At 34.4% G+C, this 13,324-nt stretch overlaps 2 protein-coding genes across 3 annotated transcripts; one reads left to right on the forward strand and one right to left on the reverse strand.

The window, feature by feature from the left end:
• Positions 1-353: 353 nt before the first annotated feature.
• Positions 354-9,968, reverse strand: LOC130805239 (synaptotagmin-2-like). 2 transcript variants are annotated; one of them, XM_057669919.1, is made up of 12 exons: positions 9,483-9,968; positions 6,655-6,753; positions 6,485-6,535; positions 6,270-6,393; positions 5,858-5,976; positions 4,735-4,836; positions 3,968-4,042; positions 2,336-2,412; positions 1,961-2,207; positions 1,535-1,879; positions 962-1,090; positions 354-780 (listed from the first exon to the last, which is right to left on the reverse strand). In XM_057669919.1, exons 1-12 carry the CDS (start codon positions 9,612-9,614, stop codon positions 640-642), a joined length of 1,641 nt encoding a protein of 546 aa, XP_057525902.1. In that variant the 5' UTR covers positions 9,615-9,968; the 3' UTR covers positions 354-639. The 2 variants fall into 2 exon arrangements, with proteins under 2 accessions (XP_057525902.1, XP_057525903.1); XM_057669920.1 differs by lacking the exons at positions 3,968-4,042; positions 4,735-4,836; positions 5,858-5,976; ... (2 more) ...; positions 6,655-6,753; positions 9,483-9,968 and adding an exon at positions 2,569-2,758 and having other exon boundaries at positions 369-780.
• A 2,669-nt stretch (positions 9,969-12,637) lies between these two features.
• On the forward strand, positions 12,638-13,324 carry LOC130805713 (uncharacterized mitochondrial protein AtMg00810-like). The gene is made up of 2 exons (XM_057670496.1): positions 12,638-12,751; positions 12,872-13,324. Exons 1-2 carry the CDS (start codon positions 12,638-12,640, stop codon positions 13,322-13,324), a joined length of 567 nt encoding a protein of 188 aa, XP_057526479.1.

Genomic DNA, 13,324 nt, shown 5'->3' on the forward strand with positions numbered 1-13,324 from the left:
ATTTGCTCTGCAATAGATTAAGGTGAAAGAAACAAGTAGCTCCTTATCAATATCAATTAAAACAAATCTTACATGTAGAATATAATTAGACAACTACGCCATAAATTATTTTAATACATATTTTAGATAAATGAATATTAAATTGAATTAATTTTATCAAAATGAATTTGTATGAAAGGTATAAATGCATACATTATTATGTGTTTATTTAATAACTATTTATAATTATCATAATATTTAATATTTCCACTTTAATAACTTATTTGTAAATTATATATGTACTCAAATAAAAATTAGTTATTGAAAATTAAAATTTTGCGCATGAAATTAGATATATAAACTCATATTGTTAAAAGTTTATTTTATTAAATTAAAATTAAAACTCCACAGCTCACAAATCACAATTATATTCAACATTTACTGAAGCAAAAAAATTTCGACCACGTTAGAAAGACGAACAACTGCATTTCTTTACAGTTTACAAGTAAAATCGGTCTTTCACGACCCAGAAAAGTTAAATTGCATTCCCAGCTACAATTATATTCAAGATCACATAAGCTAAACAATTTCGCTGCTATTCGAAACACCGAATGCAGCATTTTTCTTTAGTTGGTATTTGTATAAAAGATGTAGAGTGTTCTAAGACTTTGGGGGAGCAGCTCTCCACAATAGCTCGACTAGGATGCGCCCATGCTTCGAGTCGATAAGATTATACTTCTCGTTTGTCCTCTTGTTGTTAACAACATCATTTAGGTTTATATCTACGTACCCCAAGGATTCCTGAAAACCGCATAAATTTTCTTCGAATTATATTCCACCAAATAAAAACTTCTATTAAGAGGAATTCACAACTCTATGTAAGGCATAATGTAAAAGGTGCCGAAACTAAGACCGGACAAAAGGAGTAATTGAAATAAACTTGAACGTTTTCAAGGGAAAAGGACGGCTCGGGTATAAATACCTTGGAGTGAAGTAAGCTTCTTGAAGAGGAACTCACAACTTCCAGATGTAGCTTATCTTTTGTGGGAGGTTCTTCGACTACGAACTGAAATTGCTCATCCCAACGCGGATCTCTATTCTTTTTGATAGTCTGCAATAGCCCAAGTAATTCTACTTTCAAAACAGATTATATTAACAGCATTAAGTATCTTCATTCAAGATCCCACCTTGCAAATAGTAAACTAAATGACTCCTTAACATACCATTACCATAACCTCAATGCCTCCTAACAAAATTAACATTTACCGATTTACGCAACCTTCCCTATACTATTGCTAAGTACTTCATAACTTATTACTTGGTGGGCGCGATAGATTCAATCGATAAGCACATATGCTTACCCCGGGTCTACATCATCATCATACCTAGTATATGCCCGCTCATAGAAGCTATGATTAGGGTCTGAAGAGGGTTAAATGACGTCAAACTAAGCCCTTATCAAAAGAGATAAAGAGGTTGCGGCCAGCAAGACCCTCGATTTAAGAATGGCCTTGACTTCATACCTACATCTCACGGAAAAATAATAATACACTACCTTGGTCTTTCTCTCTTCCCCTCTAAAGATGACACGTACAAACGGGTTTGTATGATGCTTTCCTTCGAGATCTTGACCTTCATGTACTCTCACAATAAGAATACCTCCACCAGCAGGAGTTCCTTTGGGTGCTTGCTGCATTGAATCTTCAAAATCTTTTCCGAGATCCTCCTCTTTAAATGCTTTGTATGTCAATTGAATCACAATCTGACCCCGTGATTTCTCATTTTGAGGATCATTTGGATCACCGGTTTTAAGGAGATCAACAGTAAATTCCTTTGGCTCATCAGGAGTAAGTTCTTTCAAAGGAACATGATTCATACCCATTCTATCATGTTTACCAACCTAAAATAGAGAAAGTAGCAAATTCAGATATAAGCTATACAAAGCTAGACATAAAATCATATGAAATCCAAACAAGAATACCTGTTCCCAATCATACACTTTAAGTTCTAGCATCTGGGTCTCCGGATCTCTTATTGTCAAATTAAATTCCTCATTCCATTCAGGGTTCAAGTTCTTGTGCTTCACTGTTGTTTTCTTCGATGGAGTTCTATCGTCGCTGAGCTTCAATTTTACGTACGGGTCCGATGCACCCAGGAGATCTTTCTTCTTCAGCTTTGTGGCTCTTAAAATCTTTACATGTAAAATGCCCACGGGCTTCCTTTGAGCTCTGTAAATTTTGCAGCATCCGTACATATTAAAGATCAAGAATTATGGTGGCATAAACATGTGAATACACAATAGACAGCACAAAAAAAAAAAAAAAAAAAAAAAAAAAAAAAAAAAAAGCAATCGTACTTTGTGGGATCCAAAATTGGTACTTCTAGTGTACGTGGCCATAGATACATATTAGCAACTTGGTCTTTAATTAGCTCCTGTAGCAAGAAAAAATTGAGCAGATTCATCAATGATAATCGTTGCCTTCGACAAAGATTATAATATATATAGATCAATAAAATATGAAAAATAAAGATCTGGTGGTATCTCGCCTAGGTTATCTAAATATTTGATCTTGGAGGGTCATGACTCACATCATAATATCTTGAGCGCGATAGGGTTCCTTACAGCCATTCAGTTTGAATATTGAAAGTGTTATCAGATCCCTCAGATTAATCATGAAAAGGTTGAAATCAATATTTTAATTCATCAAATAGTAGAGCAACTTGAAGCACGTCAAAGTAGAAGCTTTATCGCAATAGAAGTTACTTACAACCAGCAAATTTAGAACATGGAAATATGATGGGGTCACTGGGATATAATACAAAAACATCAATTTACTATTCTGAGAATCAACAAAAAAGTCTAACGGCCCGTTTGGTAGGTGGTAATAAACGGTGGTAATGGGAATGAAAATTATTGTAATTCTAGTTCAAAAATCTCTTGGCTATCTTGACGACTATGGTCGTCCAACATCAATCATCTCATTTTCTTCATAAAATTCGTTTCAATGCATTACCATCGGGAGAGGTGGTATTAGATGGTAATGGAAATTTGTAAACAAAAAGTTCTTTTGTGATTAAAGTTTCATTACCATGAGAATGACATAGAACTTTTGATGAAAAATTTTACACTATAAGTCATTCCTATTACCACTATTTAGACCACTAACCAAACGGGACGTAAGAGTTTTAAAAGTTCTATAAGTTCTTTCAATCAAAATCATTACTAATAAATTTAATAACCGTAGTTCAACAGAAGCTCCGGCCATTTTAGACTAGCAATTCTAGAGTTAATGTTCAGCGGATACCGTACATATTACACTAGGCCATCTTTCCAGGTCGCATAAAACTCATCGACTTTTTTACTCTTGACAAAGAAGAAATTGATTCATTTTTTGAGATTGAGCCAATAAGGGTAATTTTCAAGTCAAATTTTTTCTATTTTTCAAGTGTGAAAAACATTAAGTGGTTGAGAAGCAAAGAAAAAATTTCCAAATTATTGAAGAGGGAAAAAAAAATAATAGAACACGTCTAATGAATGAGAGCAATACAGTTTATACCAACATTGATTAACAAATTTAATTATCATGATAAATGTATCTATCAGGATCAGACTTCAAAGTGGCAAGGTTAGATAAGTAACATAATCATCCAGTCCACACACAAAAAGCTTCCGGTTCAATATTGATTCATACAATTAAACAATGAATAGAGGAAGTTAGAGACTATAAAGTATAAAGATTACCATTATATTTTACAATGGTATACTGGAGAGAAAAGGTTCAAATTCAAATATGATAGTTGTTGAAGGAAAAAGAAATCAGTATTTCAAGAAAATAGTAATTTCAAAGTTTAATGTGCAGCCACAATCAACAAATCATAACAAACATAACGTGTTCGCCTAAAGCTTCATAACGATGTGGTCATGAAAAGGAGCTAGCATTAATATTTCCCTTGCATAAGTCACTAGTAAAGGAACCAGATACTGTACCTGGACAAACCTATAAAGGCCAGGTATTGACAGGAGATCAGCCCCTAGAAGCTTCAGACCAAAGTCAACATGCGGCTGCAAGATAACAAATGATTAACCTTTATGTTCCTTGTAGTACTAGAAACTGCATAACTAACTGATAATAAATTAGCAGAACTGACAATCCGTAACAAAAAAACATGACAGGAACAATAATAAGGCAAAAACTGATTCCCTGTCAAAGAGCTGCATAACAAAACGGCATGCGCTCACATTGTAAATATAAAATAAGAAGCTGAATATTTCATAGCCGATTTACTAGCACTATTGAATCAGACGGATTTGATGCTGCGTATGATATAGTGTAGACAACTTTATGATGACTCTTTTAGATGCCAGTTATCCACCAAAATGTATCAGACAATTGCTTGTGACATTCGATTGAGCATAATCTTCACAAGAGGATCTATTAAAATTGCTATTATTAGCTCAAATTTGAGAACACCTTTGCAAACTAAGCTTAAGCTCTGAATTGTTCAACTTATCTTCCATTTTAAGATTAAAGAATTGTCTAATGACAATTTACTGTGACGGAAACGGACTCTGTCACCAGCTTATTGTGTTAAGCAGCTACAACATTCCATTACCCCAATGGCATTAAGTGGCAACCACCTAAACTGGGTGTGTTAAGCAACCAATAATTCAAAATCTGAAATAATAATTCCAACCACGGGAAACTACTCCATATTAAAAAAGACAAATCTGACCAATATCAGGGTCTCACTTACCTTCTCCATAAGAGAAACATAAATGCTAGCAAAACATGGGAAACTTGGCACCAAGGGCTTCAAAGTTATGCGGGGAGAAGCAAATATTTGAAGATCCAACATCTGAATCACATGCAATAAGTAAATAAAACACATCAGCATCTTAACTCAATGATCTCAAACTCCTTTTATCTCAAAGATATTGTCCACCCTTCTAATTTTGTACCCATTATACTCATAATATTAACATATGCATGTTTAATTGAACAATGTTCTCTATTACAGTATGACCTACGCTTATACAAATATTTACACTATGTTTGGATAGCAAATTGGGAGAGATAAGAAAGGAAAGAAGGGGAAGAGAAGGAAGGGAAAGGAAGGGAAGGGGGAGTGTATCTTGTTTGTTTAGAAGGGAAGGGAAAGGAAGGGGAGGGGAGAGTGTATCTTGTTTGTTTAGAAGGGAAGGGAAGGGAAAGGGAAGGAAAGGAAAACAAGTGTTTTTCTTTCAAATTTTCCCACTTTAGGAGAGATTGTATTCTTAGCAAAATTTTTCCATATTTTCCCTCCAAACCCCTCCTCTCCAAATCCCTCCCCTCCCATTTTGTTATCAAACAAGTGATTTCACATCCCTTCAAATTTCTCCCCTTCTTTTTCCTCCATTTCTTTCAATCTAAATACACTCTTAAGCTCACTCATGTTCAAGTACTTTTAATAAGTTATGAGAAGTCAAAGTGGACTATATCACTATGTCTGGATAATAATTTTAGAGAGAAAAGAAAGGAAAAGAAGGGGAAGGAAGGGAAGGGAAGGGGAAGGAAGGAAAAAGAAAGGAAAGGAAAATGGCTCTTGTTTGTATAAAAGGGAATGAAAGGAAAAGGAAGGAAAATGGGAGTTTTTCCTTCAAATCTTTTCAACTTTGAAGAGATTAGAACCTTAACAAAAAAAGTATCCATCAAATCCTTTCAATTTCTTGCCCTCCAAATTCCTTCCCTTTTATTTCTCTATCCAAATAAGAAATTCTTCCTCACTCCAAATCTCTCCCTTTCTTTCTCTCTATTTCTTTCCATCCAAACACACCCTACAAGACAGAGGAAACACAACAAACCAATGCTTTACAAGATATCACAATCAGAGCATCTACCTGAGCAGTTGCCTTCAAGCCAAAAGCTTTTACAGCAACCATGACATTAGGATTTGATGCCCACTTTAAAGATGGCTCCATAATCAATTCTTTCTCGTCTGTAACATAGACTTTCATACCTAAACAAAAACACCAATCGAGCAGGGTGAGGGCAGAATGTGAACATACATAATAGCAATGAACTAGTATTCTGGATATTTGGGCTTATATAAGGGTAATTTAGGTAATTGTCATGTAGGGAAGACTTGAGGAATAAGTTGGTATTAAGAGGTAGTTTTATTATAGATCCAGATTAACACTAGTTCTCATCAACACGCCCTCTTTCACTAGGAGTATTGATGAGAACTAGTGTTAATCAAGTCTACAACACGTTCTCTAGCTTCACAAACTTTAAAGATAAGTTGACACTAACCTTGGAAAGTTGGTGGTAGTGACCCTAAGGTGAGTTTCTCAAATTCAACAGAGTCAATTTTGTATTTTGAAATCTGTTCAGCAATTATAGGAGTTGCAATATCCTTTATAGTTTTGCATATTGCCTGTGTACAAGCAGTGAACCTTTGTTAGACAAATATACAGAACCGATAACATTGAGACTTGAGAGGGAAAATCAATTGACCAGTAAAATACCTTGTCTAGATACGGCCACATCAGGGCTATAAACTTGTTCAGCCAGTCAATCTACAGAAGAAGCGAATGATAGATAAACGCAATACTTAAGAAAACAAAGGACAAGACAAAGTTAAAAACATGTGCATCTAAAATACAGTTAATGACAAGTAAGACTATTTCATACTCACACGATCATAATCAGGGTTCTTCACCCAAAGAGGTATTTCAGGAAGCAGCCTCCGTAATTTATCTGTATCTTCGTCAGCCAATGGACGAATATCAGGATCCTACCAATGTCAAAAGTATATTTGTTAGAACAAAGAAGACGCCAACATGTAAATAAATTACAGAAACAGACATGATCGCAAAATAGTCTTCCACTCGTCTCTTCATACAGCCTACTCTTTCTTCCGTGAAATTGTCAGCAATATAAAACATTATATAAGGTTATAATGACTGCTGAAGATGCAATCAATATCTCCAGATGCAAAAAACAAAAAACAAAAAAGACATCAAAATTTTGTTGCCAACCAATAAATCATGTGACACATTAATGATCAACGTAAATAGGGAATCCCATCTTCAGTACTCTGTCTTATCTATATGTAAAAGAAGTAAGCCAGACTAATATATTGGATCAGTAAATACTACTTCTTGCAAGATACATAATACATAAGAAACACCTAAAGAGGTGCCTGTCCAATGAAGGTTGGACGCAAGGATTTGATACCATAACATGAAACAACAGTCCAACATTATCAGATAGAGTAGAAAATCAAAATGTTACACATCAACTCAAAGGATTGGAACGATCCATATGTCCTTATAACTCAAGAACAAATTCAGTTGGTAAATACAGATTAAAATCCCAAAAGCTTAAGAAATGGTTAGTGAGAAGGAAATTTCAGATTTATCCTTTGCTTTTTAAGACTTGATCATTATTCAGCTTTACTAACAGAATGCTTACACTGCCAGTGAATTACACAAGCCACATCCCTTAGGCCTCGCGTGATAACATATTTGACTTTAAATGCAAGGGTGTTAAACAGTTACGGTGACAGCGTCCAAGCGTTCTATTGAAAGGATTTAGAGTATCGAGTCAAGAAAAAGTATCACAGTTTAAAAAATAGTAGGGACACCCTAGTTCACTTGGAACAGAGTAGGGACAATCCAACATATATCACAGAAAAAATAGTTTATTAAAAGATATCCCAATTAAAAAAATATCCCATTTATGAAACCCCAGCAAAATTAGACACTCTAGTCGACTTGGAAGAGAGTAGAGACAATGTGATATTTAAAAAAAGAATTAAAATCACAGAAGCTTACATACAATTCCATTACCCCAAATCCCCAGTGCCATTAGCGGCTCCTATCTAGATGAGATTTGGAGGGCTAAGATGTAGGGTACCTTACTCTAGTTAGTGATAACAAAGAAATTGTTTCCAAACACTATGCGCAGCTTCACATAAACAAAAAAGTGCACACAAAAAACTAAGACAAATATATATAAAATGAAATTGGTAGTATCTCAAGTCTAAAGTGTTTTATAACTATAAAAAAAGGTTTACAAATGCCTAATCCTTTCCTTGTCCGCATGAAAAACAATTCTCAATAGATTATTCACCTTCCTGGCAACTTAAAAACTAAGTATAGCTTGTGATCATTACAATCATTTTTAGCTTAAGTTCTCAACTCAATCCCATATGATATACTACCAAATATTAACTAGTACTTCCTCCGCTCCACCATACTTGCTACTTTTGACTTTTTACGCAATACAGTCTGTTATTTTGATCATTTATATATTGAAACTACACACATCTAAATCTAAAAATTATAAAATCTTAATATAATGAAAGTATGCAAGTAGACGATTCAAACAAGATCTCACTTGACTATATTTTTTCATAACACATTAGCCTATACTTTTTCATAGCTGGAATATATAAAATAAGCTTAAACGATTAATAGTATCAAAAATCCTTATGTAGCGAGTATTTCAGAATGGAGGAAGTACAAATGTAGAATCCGAAATTTTCAAGATGGTATAAACAAGTACTGTAGCTCAGATAGTCATCTAAATTGTAAATATATGAAAACACCATTTGTTCAATGTAAAAAAATCAGAAATTATAAATTACAATCTCAAACAAGTTAACACTGCTTTTCAAAAGAACATCAACATCAATCGCAAACAAACAATTACTTCCACCTTTTTTTTACTTGCATCCAAACCAAGTTATGTATTGTTCATCATTATATGGTATTTACATATTGTGACTATTATACGAGAAAAAACAAAGTCATGTGGGATGTTGTTATTCTTCCCGTCACATATTTTCATAATATCCAATTTCTATAATTTTTAGTTGTGTATAACTCTATATATAAACAATCCGATAAACGTATTAGACTGCGTGAAAAGGTGTTTGTGTGCAAGATAAAAAAATGGAGGAAGTACATATACACACAAAATAACGACCCATTTGATTGTTTGTAATGTATTATTGGGTGGGAATGGTAATATTGTTTAAATGAAGTATAATTTAGCTAGGAAAATTACTTCTAATATTCATAATTTTATCAAACTCTTATTATTTATTTTTCTTCACAAAATCCACTTTCATCTATATTACATATGGAAATGTGGCACTTGGTACTAATAAAAAATTATGAATAAAAATAAATTTTAGTCTAATCAATAAGTACTTGGAGGGCTCTACCAAATTCCATGAAAAGTAACTTACTTCATTTTTGTGTATCAATAACTAACATTACATTACCTCAAATCCTAAATGGGCCCCACCTCCACAGTTTTGTTCAATGCAATGCAAACTTACCTTTCTAATTTCTACGGTATCAAGACAAACAATATAATCAAAATTTTCCAATTTACCTCATAACAAAAAGCCATTTAATTTTCAATCAAAACAGGCACAAATTCATACATTTGTGATTATTCTATAACTTCAAAAGCAAAAAATCAAATAAACTTATACAGAAACAAATTTACCTGAACATCAGATGACTGAAAGTAGATGAATAAGAAATAACCAATCGTAACACCAATTGTAATCCCAAAACTAAACCCTACAAACCCAATTATCACACTGAATAAGCGAAATATTGGACTCATCCAATCCATTTTTCTGAAAATTAACCGATTATTCTGAAAAACATACAAACCCCATTAAATTTCTGAAGAAACCCAATTCAGAAGCAAAACTTTGGAATCAAAGATTCTTGAAAAGAAAAGAAAATGACCCACTTTATTCTTATTTTATCTCTGTTGACGACGTGTTATTACCATTATCAGACAATTCAACAAAGCAGAATAAGCATTGATTATTAAATTGCATTATTCTATAGTATGTTTTATGAAAACAGTCTATATTTGCCGGGGGAGATCAGAATTCAGAATGAAACTACGGAATGAATTACGACGCGCGAAAAGTATCATTTTTTTTTTCTTTTGCTTAAGAGAGAAAAAAGGCGTGGACGCTTATGAAGTGTTAACGTTACATGTAGCCTGCACAAGGATTGTTGCCAACGCGACGTGTTAACTAGTGTGTCATTTGGTATGCATGATCCATATCATCATGTTCATCCGTTCTTTTTTACTTGCTATATAGTTGACTTTGCTAATATTTATTAAGCAAATTAACCTTTATATTGTCGTTAAACTATAAGATAAAATGTAATCATATGAGATTTTGTGTGAATCATCATCAAATTTTATAAATTTATAGTTTCTAAAATTTTTTGACAATGTATAATTAGATATATTATCGATTAAATTCGTATACTAAAGAGTGTGAAAGAGCAAATTATGTAAGTTGTTGAAATTAAATGATGACTTGAGTGCACAATTGATGTGTGCATTCATGTGTGGAATCCTATGGGAGTAAGTTAATGGGTGATTTAAGTTGGTGTCTTAATGTGTGTTGAATATGGGTTTAAGTTCTATGGATTAATTCTTGTAGTTTATGAGGAGATTAACGTATGTAACTTAAGCATGTGAATTATGATGTGTAATGAGTGTTTTAATGAAGAATATTAAGACTATAGCTGTTAAGATGCCTTGAACGAGGCATTCAATTAGTAGCATGTGCCTTGTCCGAGCATGTATAACAAAAGAAGACAGAAGCTTGCCCCTGCATGGTGCTCGAACGACCACTTCACAAATCAGAAGCCAGTAGCTACAGGAAGTAGATCCAAAAGGTTCTGAGCTTGGTGCTCGAACGAGCAGTCCTCTACCAGCCGGCTTTGGATTCTTTTCGTGTTTGTTCAAGTCTTGGAGCAGTTTTATATGATTAAATTCTCAGCATTAAGATTGTGTAAACTAATTAAATGTAATTAGCACTATTAATAGAGAGCTCTCATGTACATCCAAACACATCAAACAGAAACCCCTAAGCCTAAACACATAGCCTTTGCATTCTCTTACATCATTAGTAATACTTCATTATAAGAGTTGTAATTCTCAATTGTTATAATTAAATAAGAAACTACATACCATGTAGAACGTAGCTATCATTGGATGAACCTCCTTAAATCTTTGTGTTCTTTTGCATTTCTTTTATTTCCTTTAAACATTGTCGTAATCATTAAAATTCAATCAGTTCATCAAGTTACTAGAATCTTGCGATCATGGTAACATTAGAGGATAAGTTTTGAATTTAGACTCTAATCAAGCAATTATTTTCAATTGGTATTAGATCCAAGTCGTTGTTACGGTGATTAAGAAGTCATTTGTTGGTGAAACATGTCCACAATGAAGCTTGACATAGAGAAGTTTAATAGGAGTGTGAACTTTGGCTTATGATAAGTCAAGATGAAAACCATTTTGATTCAAAATGGTGTGCAAAAGGCCATTGACAATGTAGACAAAATGCCGGAAGGACTAACCGCGGCGAAATAGGAAGAGATTGACACAAAGGCACTATCGGCAGTTCAATTATACCTTTCCAACGAAACTATAACCAAGGGTATATGGGAGAAATTGGAATCACTCTACGTGGGAAAGAGTGTTACCAATAGACTACTTTTGAAGAGTAGACTCTACAATCTACGCTTAGAGGAAGGTAAACCTTTAAAACCACACTTAAATGAGTTTTATTCCATTATTATGGATTTACAAAACATTAAAGTCAAGCTTGATGATGAAGACTTAGCTATTTACCTTTTATGTTCTCTACCTCCATCTTACAAGAATTTAGAGAAACTCTACTTTATAGTAGAGAAAACTTGAGTAGTGATGATGTGAAAAAAATTCCTTAACACAAAGGGATTTGATTGATACACAATTGTCACAGAAAACACACGGTGGCTCGGTTAATGGATTGTTTGTGAGAGGGAGGACTTTTGAGAAAGATTCCACTAGTGGGGGAGGAAACAAGGGTAAAGGGAGGTCGAAGTCACAGGGGCCTAACAAAAATAAGACTTGCAACTATTGTAAGCTTAAAGGCCATATCAAGAAGGATTGTTGGAAATGGAAAAAGAAAAATGTTAGTGATGATGGGACTAGGGACGCAACTAGTAATGTCGATGCTAGTTACGTGAATGATAATGATGATGGTGGTTTAGTTGCCACACATAGGTACAAAGGTAGTGATGAGTGGATTCTTGACTCGAGTGCACATTCTATATGACACCCAACAAAAATTTCTTCCAATCATATGAGAGTGTCGATGGAAAAAATGTGACCATGACAAACAATACTACATGTAAGGTGGTCGGGGTTGGAGTGTGAAAATGAGAATTTTTGATGGAATGGTGAGAACCTTGACAAATGTGAGGCATGTTCCGGGTTTGAAAAAGCATCTTATATCTTTGGGACTCTTGATAAGATCGGGTGTAGGATCACTTGTGAAGTTGGAGTTATAAAGATTGCTAGAGGGTCACATCTGGTGATGAAGGGGAAAATGAATGGGATTTTTTATGCTCTTGAAAGTTCAACTGTAACTTCCCGCCCCAACAGACCGCTTGTGACTACTCATAGAGACTGTAGACTGGCCCCATAGATCAACATAAGTCTTTCCAGCGCACTTTGGCCTCACTCGTGCGCACCTAGGAAAACTTCTTAAGAAGTCACTCATCCTAAGATCACTCCCCACCAAGTACGCTTGACTGTGGAGTTCTTAATGAATAAGCTCCCATGAAAAGAAGATGCACTTTGTTGATATGAGTAGTCTTCAATCTTTTTTTAAAGCGAAATTTGGAGATGATTATTCTGTATTTGTCAAAAATCAAGGCACCACTATCACCATAGCTGCTATCTATGTTGATGACATTATACTCACATGAAATGATTCTACCATAATTTCTAATTTGAAAGCTCACTTGCATAATGTTTTCAGTATAAAGGACCTAGGCAGGTTACATTATTTCCTTGGATTGAAGGTCGCCTATGTTCATGATGGCATCATTCTCAGTCAACACAAGTTTGCTAAAGACTTATTAGCAACTGCTGGTCTATCTTCATACAAGTCTGCTGTGACTCCCTTGCCTCTCAATTTACAACTCAGTTCCATTGAAGGTACTTTACTTCATGATGCTACATACTATAGAAGTATGGTAGGCAAACTGAATTTCCTCACCCACACTAGGCCTGATCTTACCTACAGTGTTCAACACCTTAGTCAATTTATGCAACAACCTAGGGAACCACATCTACAGGCTCTTCACCATACTATTTCCTATGTTGCTCACACCGCAGGGCAGGGTATTCTTCTTAAAGGCTCCGACAAACTTGCTTTGCAGGCCTTTTCTGATTCAGATTGGGCATCCTGCATTGATTCTAGGAAATCAGTCTCAGGGTATGTTCTTCAACTTGGTCAATCACCAATATCATGA

Source organism: Amaranthus tricolor, chromosome 2, assembly GCF_026212465.1.
Source record: "Amaranthus tricolor cultivar Red isolate AtriRed21 chromosome 2, ASM2621246v1, whole genome shotgun sequence".
Taxonomy (NCBI): domain Eukaryota; kingdom Viridiplantae; phylum Streptophyta; class Magnoliopsida; order Caryophyllales; family Amaranthaceae; genus Amaranthus; species Amaranthus tricolor.